Source organism: Chlorocebus sabaeus, chromosome 23 (assembly GCF_047675955.1).
Source record: "Chlorocebus sabaeus isolate Y175 chromosome 23, mChlSab1.0.hap1, whole genome shotgun sequence".
Classification (NCBI taxonomy): Eukaryota; Metazoa; Chordata; class Mammalia; order Primates; family Cercopithecidae; genus Chlorocebus; species Chlorocebus sabaeus.
In genome coordinates this window covers 79541591-79554383 of record NC_132926.1, presented here as the reverse complement: position 1 = coordinate 79554383, position 12793 = coordinate 79541591, and the positions used below count along the sequence as shown (strand labels likewise).

General features: G+C 35.3%; 1 protein-coding gene across 4 annotated transcripts in view; it reads right to left on the bottom strand.

The window, feature by feature from the left end:
- Positions 1-12793, bottom strand: part of SLCO6A1 (solute carrier organic anion transporter family member 6A1) — a 139836-nt gene that overhangs the window by 108120 nt on the left and 18923 nt on the right. For all 4 annotated transcript variants that reach the window (XM_008014049.3, XM_037985276.2, XM_037985279.2 and 1 more), the window contains exon 2: positions 1507-1764. In XM_008014049.3, coding sequence (XP_008012240.3) covers positions 1507-1764 — 258 coding nt within the window. The remainder of the gene's footprint in view (positions 1-1506; positions 1765-12793) is intronic.

The following is a 12793-nucleotide window of genomic DNA, read 5'->3' as shown; positions in this document are numbered from 1 at the left end:
TTGTGTAATTAAATTTGTTTGTAGATTGGTAGATCTAGGCAATACTATTAGACTATATTGGCCATGGTCATTCGGGTTGACATTTAACAAAATGCTCTTAAAATAATATTGTGGAAACACTATTAAAGTGCATATTGCAATATAGTATACAAATGAAATTTTCAGCTGGTTTAGTATCCATGTGAAATGATTTTGACTCCATATAAAGTAGGAAGTAGTCTCTAGAACTGTGATTCAAATGCTGAAGGTTCAATTTTGTACAGACATATTAACTTGTGATATCAGTGTCAATGTGATATTTCCAACGCCCTGACCTCTTAGTTCCTTGAACGTTTTTCCTGTTATGCACTGTATTCCACCTACCTTAGCTAGTGATATGGTTTGGCTCTGTGTCCCCACCCTAATCTCATGTCGAATTGTAATTCCCAGTGTTGCAGGAGGGACCTGCTGGGAGGTGACTGGATCACAGGAGCAGATTTCCCCCTTGCTGTTCTCATGATAGTGAGTGAGTTCTCATATGATCAGGTTGTTTGAAAGTGTGTAACACTCCCCACTTTGCTCGCTCTCTCCTGCTACAATGTGAAGATATGCTTGCTTCCCGTTCAACTTCCACTATCATTGTAAGTTTCCTGAGGCCTCCCCAGCCCTCTTGTACAGGCTGAAGCAGTGTGAGTCAATTAAATGTTCTTTCTTTATAAATTACCCAGTCTCAGGTAGTTCTTTATAGCAGACTGAGAACAGACAAATACAGCTAGTCATTTAAAATGTCAAAAATAATAACTACAAACCTTTCTCAATGATAATTTCAAACATCTACATTCTAACCACCCCTGTCTTTCCACTCACTCTTTCTAGCAACCCAATTCCAACAATCCTTAAAAATTCATCAGGGCATATAATCCACTGATTCTGCTCCTTTTCACTATCCCAATGTCCCCTTCATGTCCTTACTTCTTTCACTATCATCTAAATACTTTTAATTCCCTTGTTTTCTTTCAAATCATGCAACCCCATGGTCAAACTGCAACCCTACTCAAAATAACTCTGCTTCCCACTCCCTACCTGTACTTTTAAAGCTTGAGGTAGCTGCACAACCATGCAAATCCCACTTTGATTTCATGATTAATAAACTCGAGGAGGTCCTTCATGCTCCTGATAATCACAAAACATGCCCCTAATCGATTCACTCTTGCCTTCTCAAAGAAAATTCAAGTTGTTTATTTCCCTTCTCCTAGGGATCGCAGTACTGAGCTTCCTACTGACCAACATCTGAAAATAAATGTTTTCTATCAAGAGACTAAAACTAATCATTAACTTCCTCTATGATGACATGTATGTCCACTAGGATGCTACAGTTAGTTAATTAGCAAACTTGGTCACATAAATCAGTATGGATGACTGGATAGATATACAGACAAACAATTATCACAGTCTATTTTAAGTTCCTTGAGCCAAGATTTGAATGAATGTTGATTTGATATATGACAATATATTTTAAAACCTTACCTTCAATTCCTACCTTACTTTTATTATTTTCTTCATTAATGAATGGAAGAGCACATAAAAGTGATCCAAGTCCTATAAGAAAGGAGGAAGCTACAAACCATGTTACTTTTTTTCTGTCTCCATAGAATGCTATAAACATTACTACCAGGGCAGATGAAATATCATAACTCAATTCTAATGCCAACTTTTCAATGGTTTTCAGAGAATATTCCCTCTGAACATTGCCAATGCTGACATCTGTAAGACCAAACACCACACCTAAAATGTAAAAAGAAAAAGAGAAAACAATGATATGCATTTTAAAAAGGCATTATTATGATTATTACAAAGCAAAATTTAAATTACATGATGTAAGTTTATTTTACATTATTCTGAATGTTTAAAAGCTATAAGCATGTAACAATTCCTTTTCTAAAACACAAATAGGCCTTAACCTCTACAAAATATTCGCTAATTGAATTTTTGAAGCTATTTTTTAACTACTTCTGTGAGTAATTTCCTAAAGAATAGTGATTACTGTGTCATCGCACTTAGTACTGATCTTTACTTTAATATATTGCATTTCACATTATAAAAAATTAAAAACTATTACTAATATAATATTTATCTACCATCTAGAATAGAAAATAAAACATTATCAAAATAGTTAAAGCCCAATGCATACTTCCCAAACTCATTTGTCTCCCTTCCCTCCATAATCAGTATCCTGTATTTAAAGTTTACCAGTTGTTAGCCTTTTTAACATTTTTGACAATGCATATGTCCTTAGACAATATCAAGTATTGTTTTTCATGTTCTTGAATGTGAAATAAATGGTACCACGTTATGTATATTTCTATCACTCAACATCCAACTAGGAAAAAAGTAATTATAATCACACTAAGAATTTGAAACAAAATTAATTGATGTAGGGATTGATTACAAAAGTAGTACATTAGTTAGAGTCCAAATGGTTACTAATCAAAATTCATGTTATCTATGCAACCAAAGTTACCAGTGCCTAGGTTGCTGCTACTACTGCTGCTGCTGCTGCTGCTGCTATTAGAACTGTAATCACTACCTTTTTTTTGCAGGAAGCCGGGAGCCCACAGTCTTCCTATGACAGGGAGCTCAACTGCTGATTCTGATACCCTTGCAGGTGCCAGAGCTCATGGGCTCTATAGTACTGATAGCATCACATTTATTCCTGAGCATAAACCCAGGAGCCTTTAATCACCCAGCATTGCTCCTGATGCCAAAAACACCACCAGAAATAGAAAGGAAAAGAAAGTCTTCCCTTTGCCCTTTTTCAAATCTACTGCCACAGATTCATTGGCAACATGTAAGTCGAAGTCAGCTGGGCCCCAGCAACTCTGGGAAGTGTAGTTTCAGGCTTCCCATTCCCTTGCAAATAGGAGTAATGGAGTTCATGGCCAACAGACAAATAACTTACAGAGTTTATCTTTTAGACTACTTGGTATACATTTTCACCTTTCCTCCCATATTTAAATTTTATTATCAAATAAGTAGCACTATCATCATGCTTCTGCCTAATGTACCACAATTATCATTTTACAGAGATACTGTTACTCTTTCCCCCAAAAAAGAGAGATACATAGTCTAATCAATCACCATATCTATCTCAGTGTAATGCTAATCCTTCAGTTTAATCACAAACCTGAATGGATTTTCTTTGACCTAAAAACCAAATTGCAAAGTTAACCACCAATAGTTAAGCAAATATATCACAGCACTAACTAAATATTTGAGGGGAAATATATTACCAAAGAAACCACGAGCCAGATTTGGAGCCACAACTAGTTTTAGCAGAGCAATACCAGTAGGAAACAACCTATAAAAACTTTGCTGCACCCAGGATAAGAATTTTCTTTAACTTTTACATTAGATGTGGCCAAGGAGGATAATAGCCAATGTAGGAAATAAGTCCTGTCAGTAATTAAGTTTATCTCTAAGGTGGGGTTATTAATTCCCCTTCTAATTGAGGCATATTCTATAACCTAGAGATTAATTTATATGGTTCTATACCTTCTATAAAGTATTAATAGAAAAACAAAATAGGAAAAAAGAGGAAGAGAGAAAATAAAAAACCAGAACATATACATATATAAACATATACACACACAAATGTACATATAACATATTTGTGTGTGAATACACAAGACAAGCAAGTAAGAGGAAATGCAGAGCTGCCACAAGTTTTATTTCTCTAAATGGTTATGAGACTATAGTTGATATTCATAACTTCCTTCTTCTACTATTCACTCCCTCTTCTACCCCTTGATCCCAGATAATATACATAGATTGTTCTCTCAAAGCACATAGGACAGCACTACAAACTTGTTGTCTACTACTGGGAGTGGTTGAATGTTGTCTACTACTAGGAGTCTTATCCGAGTCTTCAATAAGACATCGTAATTATCTATAAGACCAAAAGTTTCTGGTTATTGAGACATGAAGTAAAATCAGTGAATTACATGAACATGAGCTTTCTGCTATACTTCTTTACTGTAAAATGAGTTCCTTGATTAGAAGCAACGTGTTGGTAAATATGATTATAATGCTTTATATGGCATTCATTAAGTCCAGTTATGGTAGTGTTAGCGGGACCATGATGACAAAAGAAGAACCTATATCCAAAATAAATGTCTAATTTAGTGAGGGGAAATTATTGCCCACTTCATAACAGAACCAGAACTATATAATACCTGCCTCCAGGTAACTGGTTGGTTTCACTAAGGAATGGGGCCAGTACCTAGATTATATTGACTCTTCCTGGTAGCAAGGCAGGCATTCAGCAGTGCAATAACCAGACGAGCTCTGGTGAAGGTAAGGCTGTGTATCACCTCTCATATAACCTCCATCCTTGATGTAATTGTCACTATAAATAAGACCCCATTGAACAAGAGATAGAATGGCTAGGGAAAGAGGTTGGCTAATATTCATATCTGTCTATGTACTTCATTATTGAGAGCCTCTTGTGCAATGGCTTTCTTTTGGTGAATATTCATTCAGATAGGATAACTCTACTTATATGGAGAGACATACCACTTACACAGCCTTCCTAATTACCAAATGGTCAAACCACTGGGCAATGTTTGACAATATGGACAATCAGATGTACTGCTCAATGTTCTTTCCACGGGGAGGATTTCCTTTTTCCTCTACTTTTCAAGGCCTCCCCTGACTAAGTATATAATGCTACCATAGCATACTTCTACCATTGAAAAATCACAGAGGCTCACCAAAATTTGTGCCTCTTTCTTAATAGTGAGTGGTACAGTAGCACACATTTTCCTTCATTTTGGAAGACAGAGTGTTCCATATACTCTAATTGGTGTCTTTAACCACTACTGAAGTGGCAGGCAAATTTTGGTATATAGAATATTTTCTCATAGAATAGATTTTATGTTAATCATTCTGGGAAGGCTGAATCTGATTTGAGTTATGAGTCTGGCAGCAATGGGGTATGGGATGGGTTATAAGGGGAATTAGCATTCCTTTAACTCAGGTGAGGCCAATTCAATGTCTTCAAGCGAGGAATTGTTTCTCTTAAGATATAAGAGGAATAATTGTTTCTACTGGCAAAGAAGGTACAGGATTTGGGGTTTCATGGTTCTCAGGTTCACCCAATTTCACCCAGATGCCTTTATCCTAATTCACAGGGCTTCTTTTTTCTCAAATCAATGCCCCAACTCCCACAGAAGTGATCTGGTGAGTTTGAGTTCAACTTATGTTGCAATTCTGCCGCCTGTGAATAAGAGTTAGTATTGACCAAAAATATGTGGCTAAAAATAATAAGAGTTTCTTATAAGACTATGAGAGAAGCTCACACGTTTTCTAACCATACACTAAACTTTTCATTTTCCTTCTGTAAACTTTTCAATGCAGTTAAAGTTTCCACCACAGGAGTCAATTGCAGCAGCTGTTTTGTCTTTCAATGTCTTGCCTTCAATAAGAACTTTATCCTAGGCATAATTTAAATGACGCTTTTTGTCGCTACATGCCATGGATTTCTAGTGAACCATAATTCACAGGCACAAATATCACTTTTGTCATTGGCTTCAAGCCCAATCATGTCAGAGAACCAATTCCAGATTTCCATCTTTGAGGGTTTGTTAGTTTGTTTTGCTTTGTTTCTCCTGGTTCAATGACTGGTACAGAATATTATATCAAAAGTCATATTATTGGCTGGGTGCAGTGGCTCACACCTGTAATCCCTGCACTTTGGAAGGCTGAGGTGGGTGGATACCTGAGGTCAGGAGTTCTAAACCACCCTGATCAACATGGTGAAACCCTGTATCTACTAAAAATACAAAAATTAGCCAGGCCTGGTGGCAGGCGCCTGTAATCCCAGCTACTCAGGGAGTCTGAGGCACGAGAATTGCTTGAACCCAGAAGGCAGAGGTTTACAGTGAGCCAAGATTGCACCACTGCACTCCAGCCTGGGCGACAGAGGGAGACTCCGTCAAATAAAAAGGTCATATTATTTTTGTAATTATAGACAAATTACTTTTATTACATTGGTGAAGCTGAAAAAGTTTACTTAAAACATTTCCAAGCATTTTTATGTTATATATCAGAATGTTTTTTTAAAATAAGAATATTAATAAACACGCACATACTTTAACCAGTTTCTTAGCCAAACTATCCTTAATAAAATGTGATTAATATCTTTTCTGAAAAATATATTTTAATAGTTTTTACAAAGTTAGGTGCAATATATCAAAGTTGCTTTTCACAGTTTTGCAGTGAAGGGTTAACTGAACAGGACTGGGTTGTTTTAAAAAGACCTGGCCGGGAGCGGTGACTCATGGTTGTAATCACAGAACTTTGGGAGGCCAAGGTGGGTGGATCACCTGAGGTTGCGAGTTCGAGACCAGCCTGATCAGCATGCAGAAATCCGTCTCTACTAAAAATACAAAATTAGCCAGACTTGGTGGCGTCTGCCTGTAATCCCAGCTATTCGGGAGACTGAGGCAGGAGAATCGCTTGAACCCAGGAGGCGGAGGTTGTGGTGAGCTGAGATTGCGCCATTGCATTCCAATCTGGGCAACAGGAGTGAAACTCCATCTCAAAATAAATAAATAAATAAATAAACAAACAAACAAATAAAATAAAGGCCTGACTTCAGGACTGGCTGTTTGGTAGCTCCCAGGAGAAAAGCTCTAAGCCCTTGGAATATTCTGTCCGATAACAATGTTTTTATATGGCAGAGGCCTTGGGCCATATTGTACCAGTTTGATCACACAGTTTATGCTAATGATGTGATATATAGTGAAGATCTTTCTTGTCATGGGGTGTGGGTGTGGAGTCTGAGTAGCTGAGGTTAGTCACAGAGGTGCTGCATGCCTACATGACTGACAGAAAACCCTGAACATGAAGGCTCACATAAGCTTCCCTGGTTAGTAACACTTTGGGTGTGCTATCACACATGTTGGGAGAAATAAGCATGTCCATGTGATTCCACTGGGAGAGGACACATGAAAACTTGTGCCTGTTTTTTTCCAGACTTGATCCCATGTGCCTTTTCCCTCAGTTGATTTTAATCTATATCCTTTCACTGTAATAAACCACAACCATGAGCTTATTCTAAGTCCTGTGAAGTCCTAGGGAAACATTTAGCCTGACTCTGGTGTTAGGGGCTTCCAATACAGAGTTAATAAATTTGAAGTTATTACAACCTCTATTGACATGTCACTGTAGAAAATGATATTTTAATTGATAAAAACTCTCTACAAGTGTGTAAGTGTCTAGTAAGCTCAAAACAAGCACTGTTAAATGAAGGATATTCTCAATTATATTTTCATATTAAACTATTTAAACCAAAATATTTCATTCAGAGAATATTTCTTTGAAAAATATTTTACAAGACAAAACTCTTCAAATAAGTTGTCTCTATTTATTATACTTTGTTTCACCAAATTTAGCTATGTAAAACTATAGGTTTACTTAAGTTCATGCAATTCAATTTACAAAGTATAAATTTGTCTAATTAGAATAAAGAAACTATCCAAAGATTCTTTCCCAAAATAAATATTTGTACAAAGCACAATTAAAGGATTTCTAAAATAAATCTTGTATGCTACTCAAGCTCTCATAGTCTGCTTAGTTCCTCTCTTAGTTTTGGAAGGATGCACTTTAGTATCTTCCCATTTTTAAGCTTTGTTTTCAATAATTAAAATTTAACAAAAGCTTCTAATATTTTAGAAGTATGATGATTCATTCATTGAATACTTTAATGGAAGATTTTCAGCCGCTTTTAAATAAAAGTACAACTATAAATTAGAGAATGTATTTATAAAACAGTTCAAAATCATAAATCAACTGAGGTTACTTTATAAAATAATGAAAGAAAAGTCCAACATTTGTAAAATCTGTTGTTTCCAGGAGGCAAAGAAAGGCAATGTATACCAATAAGATGAAGTATTAATACATAAAAACTTGAACATGAATAAATGTTTGTAAATGTTGATGTTAAATATTATATTTTGTTAGGATACAATTACGAATTGTTTGTGTACCAATTCCAAGCACATTTCTGCTTCACTGCTTTCCTAGTACGATAAATACATTGTCTTTACTATGATACTTTACACAAAAATTCATGTAAATATCATTGTTACAGAAATAAATAATTTTATCTTCAAAAATGACAATTTAAAAATACAGTATTCACATTAATATCAGGTGTTTATCTTCAACAGAATGAACTTCCAAAATTTTCATTTAATTTCACAAAAAACAAATTATTATTTGAGTTTATTTATTTTCTATTTGAAGTTCCCAATGGCACTGATACAAAGCTGGCATTATTTAACAATTTGAAAAATTGTCCTTCTGCTAACGGGGAGAATTCATTTACAGCTATTATTTTAATTTTCATATGTGGATATAAACATTTGGAATTGAAAATGAGTAAGATTAAACTAGAACAGTTAAATCTAGATGAATAAATCATGCTTTCACAAAATGTTTTGTAAATAAGCCTTTTGCAGCTGCATGTATTATCTTTTTCAGCCATAGTCATCTAAAATCACCATTAACTTCAGCAGATTTATGTCTTCAGGTTTTTATGTGGTCAGTAATATCACTATGGCCTTTGATAAATAGTAAATGTAAACAATGTACAAGTCTTCATCTATTTGCTTAAGAATAGCACATGGCATTTTTGATGTCATTGTGCCAAAAAAGGTATACTAGAAAGTAAAAAAGCCTTACCAAATAATAAAATCATAAAATGATGGTGATATGCACTATATGATAAATGAAAATACCGTGTACAAAGTGTGCTTAGACTATTATGCACTCTTCGGCCACTATTTCCTACAGATACTTCAAGCAAAGCTAATCTATTATGTCTAATGCTTCCCACTGACCTTACCAACAGGTAGGCTGGTGACTTCATGCATCTTGCAAGTTGCAGCATGGACCATCACAAATCTGGCTAATATACCAAGTGGGTGGCAGAACCAACCACATCAAATACTTGCCCAACCACTCAAAATTGAGTGGATTTAATTTTGGAGACTAGATACAAGATTACTTCATTTTTCAAGAAATGCATCACACTGTCCCTGAAAGGAATTTTCTTTTTTGTTTGTTTTTTTGTTTTTTGTTGTTGAGACAGAGTCTCGCTTTGTCGCCCAGACTGGAGTGCAGTGGCCGGATCTCAGCTCACTGCAAGCTCCGCCTCCCGGGTTCACGCCATTCTCCTGCCTCAGCCTCCTGAGTAGCTGGGACTACAGGCACCCGCCACCTCGCCCGGCTAGGTTTTTGTATTTTTTAGTAGAGACGGGGTTTCACCGTGTTAGCCAGGATGGTCTTGATCTCCTGACCTCATGATCCACCCGTCTTGGCCTCCCAAAGTGCTGGGATTACAGGCTTGAGCCACCGCGCCTGGCCGAAAGGAATTTTCATTAACACTACATGTGGACAAGGTCTAGAAAGAAAGAAAGGTTATTGCTGTGTTGTCTTTTAGATCTAACTCTACATCAAAGTAAGATTGTGTTCAGCACACAAGTTTTTTAACCACTGTAAAACAAGACCAGGAAGAATCTAAAAGCACAAAGTTAGGGCCAACTAAATCCATCCCAGTTTGTTTAAATAAACTATTAATAATAATACTTAGCAAAAAAGGGAGAAAACTGCAATGAAAAATGGGACAGCAGGCATAAACTGGAACTGTTTCAGGTAAATTAAAGCATATAGTCAACCAGTTAAGTAGTAAATATGTTCCCCTACAATAAGGCAATTAATTAAACAAAGCAAGGGAAAATTTTATAATGATAAAGAGTATAATTCCAATACAATAACTATCATTATATTAAGTATTAACTGATATAAGGTTAAATTAATAAAATGAGAAAATAAAGAAAACATAAAGAGAAATAAATCAAAACAAATCTCAATGTTTTCAAACTTATATATCAGGTGAGCAAAAATCAGTAAAATCACAGAAAATAGAAATATACAATTCTCCTAGATTTATCAAATGTTAATGTTTTGTTATATTTTCACATGAGTTTCCAAATATTCTATTTTAAAAAGTAACATATTAAGATACACTTGAACAACTGTCTTTGATATAGTTCCCTGACCTATTGATTACACGTCCATTAATAGTAGACTAAATAATTCAATTCTCTCATTCTGCTGAGAATATGAAAGTTAAAAGATACTTTTAGATCTGTCTGAAGACATACAAGAGCTAACTAAGAAATGAGAAATTATGGGAACAAGATTCAGGAGAAGAAGAAAATCTAAACAGGTAATCCTTTCCTAACACAGACACTTGACACTTCAGTCAATTTAATTTAAGCAATAATGTTGTTACTGCATCCTAGAGATATCAGTGTTCCATATTTTCACTGGAAACAAGGTCATTACTGTCTTAAATCTAGTCACATCAGAGAAAAAATTCCAGATTTCCCATTTTTAAGGAATAATTTCATCTATCAAAAATTGATCATTTTTCATTCAAATATAAAAGAAGAGCCACTCTAAAAATGCTAGAAAATAAGGATTTAAGAATTAGGGCTTACATTTGAATATTGGGAGAACTGAGAGACAGAAGATTGAGGAAGTCACTTAAAATGTCAGGAAGTTACAGCCAGTAGGCCTGAGGAGACAGAAGCATAGGAAGCATAGAAGCATAAAAGTTAGAGTCCCATTTGTTAGGGGTATGCCCCACTGCTATCTCTCCTCTTTATTTTCTTCAAAAAGTCGCCAAGAAACTGATGCAATGCTCAAGAGTCTCTGCAATATTTCCCAAGAACTGCAAGAGTCTACAGGAGCAAAGTGGGTGGTTTTTAAGTGTTCAGCATGATACACGCAACCTCAGACCTGCAAGGATCTGCTTGCAAACATCTCTGGAGAAGGAGGACTCTCCTCTCCTTCTCTTCAACCTTCCAAATATCACATAAGTTACCCTCAGTGGAAAACTCTAAAAAAGAATCATATAGAAAAGATGGCTTTCCAGAAATTTAAATTATTATCCAGAATACATAAGTAACTCAAACAATTCAAAAGAAAAAATAATAATAATAATCCAATTTAGAAATGGGCAAAAGCCCTGAATAGGCATTTCTCAAAAGAAGACACACAAATGATAATCAGATCTATTTTTTTAATGCTCAACATCACTAATCATCAGGGAAATGCAAATCAAAATAATAAGATATTCAGTTAGAATGGCTTTTATCAAAAAGACAGAAGATATGTATTAGCAAGGATGTATACAAAAGGAAGCCTTTATACAATGTTGGTGGAAATTTATATTAGAATAGCCATTATAAAAACAGTATGGAGGTTCCTCAAAAACTTAAAAATAGAACTACCAAATGATCCAGCAATCCCACTACTGGATATATATTCAAATGAAATAAAAACAGTATGTCAAAGAAATATTTGCACCCCAATGTTTATTGAAGCAATATTCTTAATAGCTAAAATATGGACCAACCTAAGTGTCCATTGATGGATGAATGGATGAAGAAAATGTGGTATATATACATAATGGAATATTGTTCATCCATAAAAAAGAATAAAATCCTGTTATTTACTACAACATGGATAAAGAACATCATGTTAAGTGAAATAAGCCAGACATGGAAAGACGAGTACTGCATGATCTCACTCATATGTAGAATCTAAAAAAGTTGATTTTATAGAAGTAAAGAGTTGAATAATGGTTACCAGAGGCTGGAGAGGGTGGAAGGAGGGATGCACAGAGGTTTGTCAATGAGTAATAAGTTACAGTTAGATAGGAAATATCAATTCTGGTGCTCTGTTGCACAGTAGGATGACTAGAGTCACCCTATTAACAATAATGTATTGTATACTTCAGAATAGCTGTAAGGGAGCATTTTGAATGTTCTCAACACAAAGAAATGATAACTATGTGAGGCGATGGATTTGCTAATTATACTGATTTGATCATTACACAATATAAACATATATTGAAATGTCACATTTTATCCCATGTGTATGTACAATTATTATATGTCAATTAAAAAATAAAATAACCATGATCAATATGCAAAGGACTTGTATTAGTCCATTTTCACATTGCTATAAAGAACTACCTGAGACTGGATAATTTATAAGGAAAGGAGGTTTAATTGACTCACAGTTCTGCAGGCTCTACAGAAAGCATGGCTGGGAAGGCCTCAGGAAGCTTACAATCATTGTGGAAAGTGAAGCGAAAGCAGTCACATCTTACATGGCCAGAGAAGGAGGAATAGAGTGAAGGGCAAAGTGCTATACACTTTTAAACAACCAGATCTCATGAGAACTCACTATCACAAGAACAGCAAAGGGGAAGTCTGCCCCCATGATCCAATCACTTCCCACCAGGACCCTCCTCCAACACTGGGGATGACAATTCAACATAAGATTTGGGCAGGGATGCAAATCCAAACCATATCAGGACTCTATTGGAAAGAATGGACAATATGCAACAGCAGGTAAGTAATGTAAGGAGAGAGATGGAAACTCTAAGAAAGAATCAAAATAAAATGTGAGAAATCAGAAACATTGCAGCAGAAATGAAAAAAAAAATGTCTTTGATGACCTCCTCAGTAGACTGGATAGGGTCAAGAAAATAATCCACAAGCTTGAAAATGTGTTAGTAGAAACTTACCAAACTAGAAGCAAAGAGAAAAATGAAAGAAAAAGAACAGAGTATCTAAGAACTGTGCAACAATTACAACAGCTGTAACATACAAAAAGGGAATATCAGAATGGGAAGGAGAAAAAGAAAGAGAATAAATAATTTAAAGTAAAATGG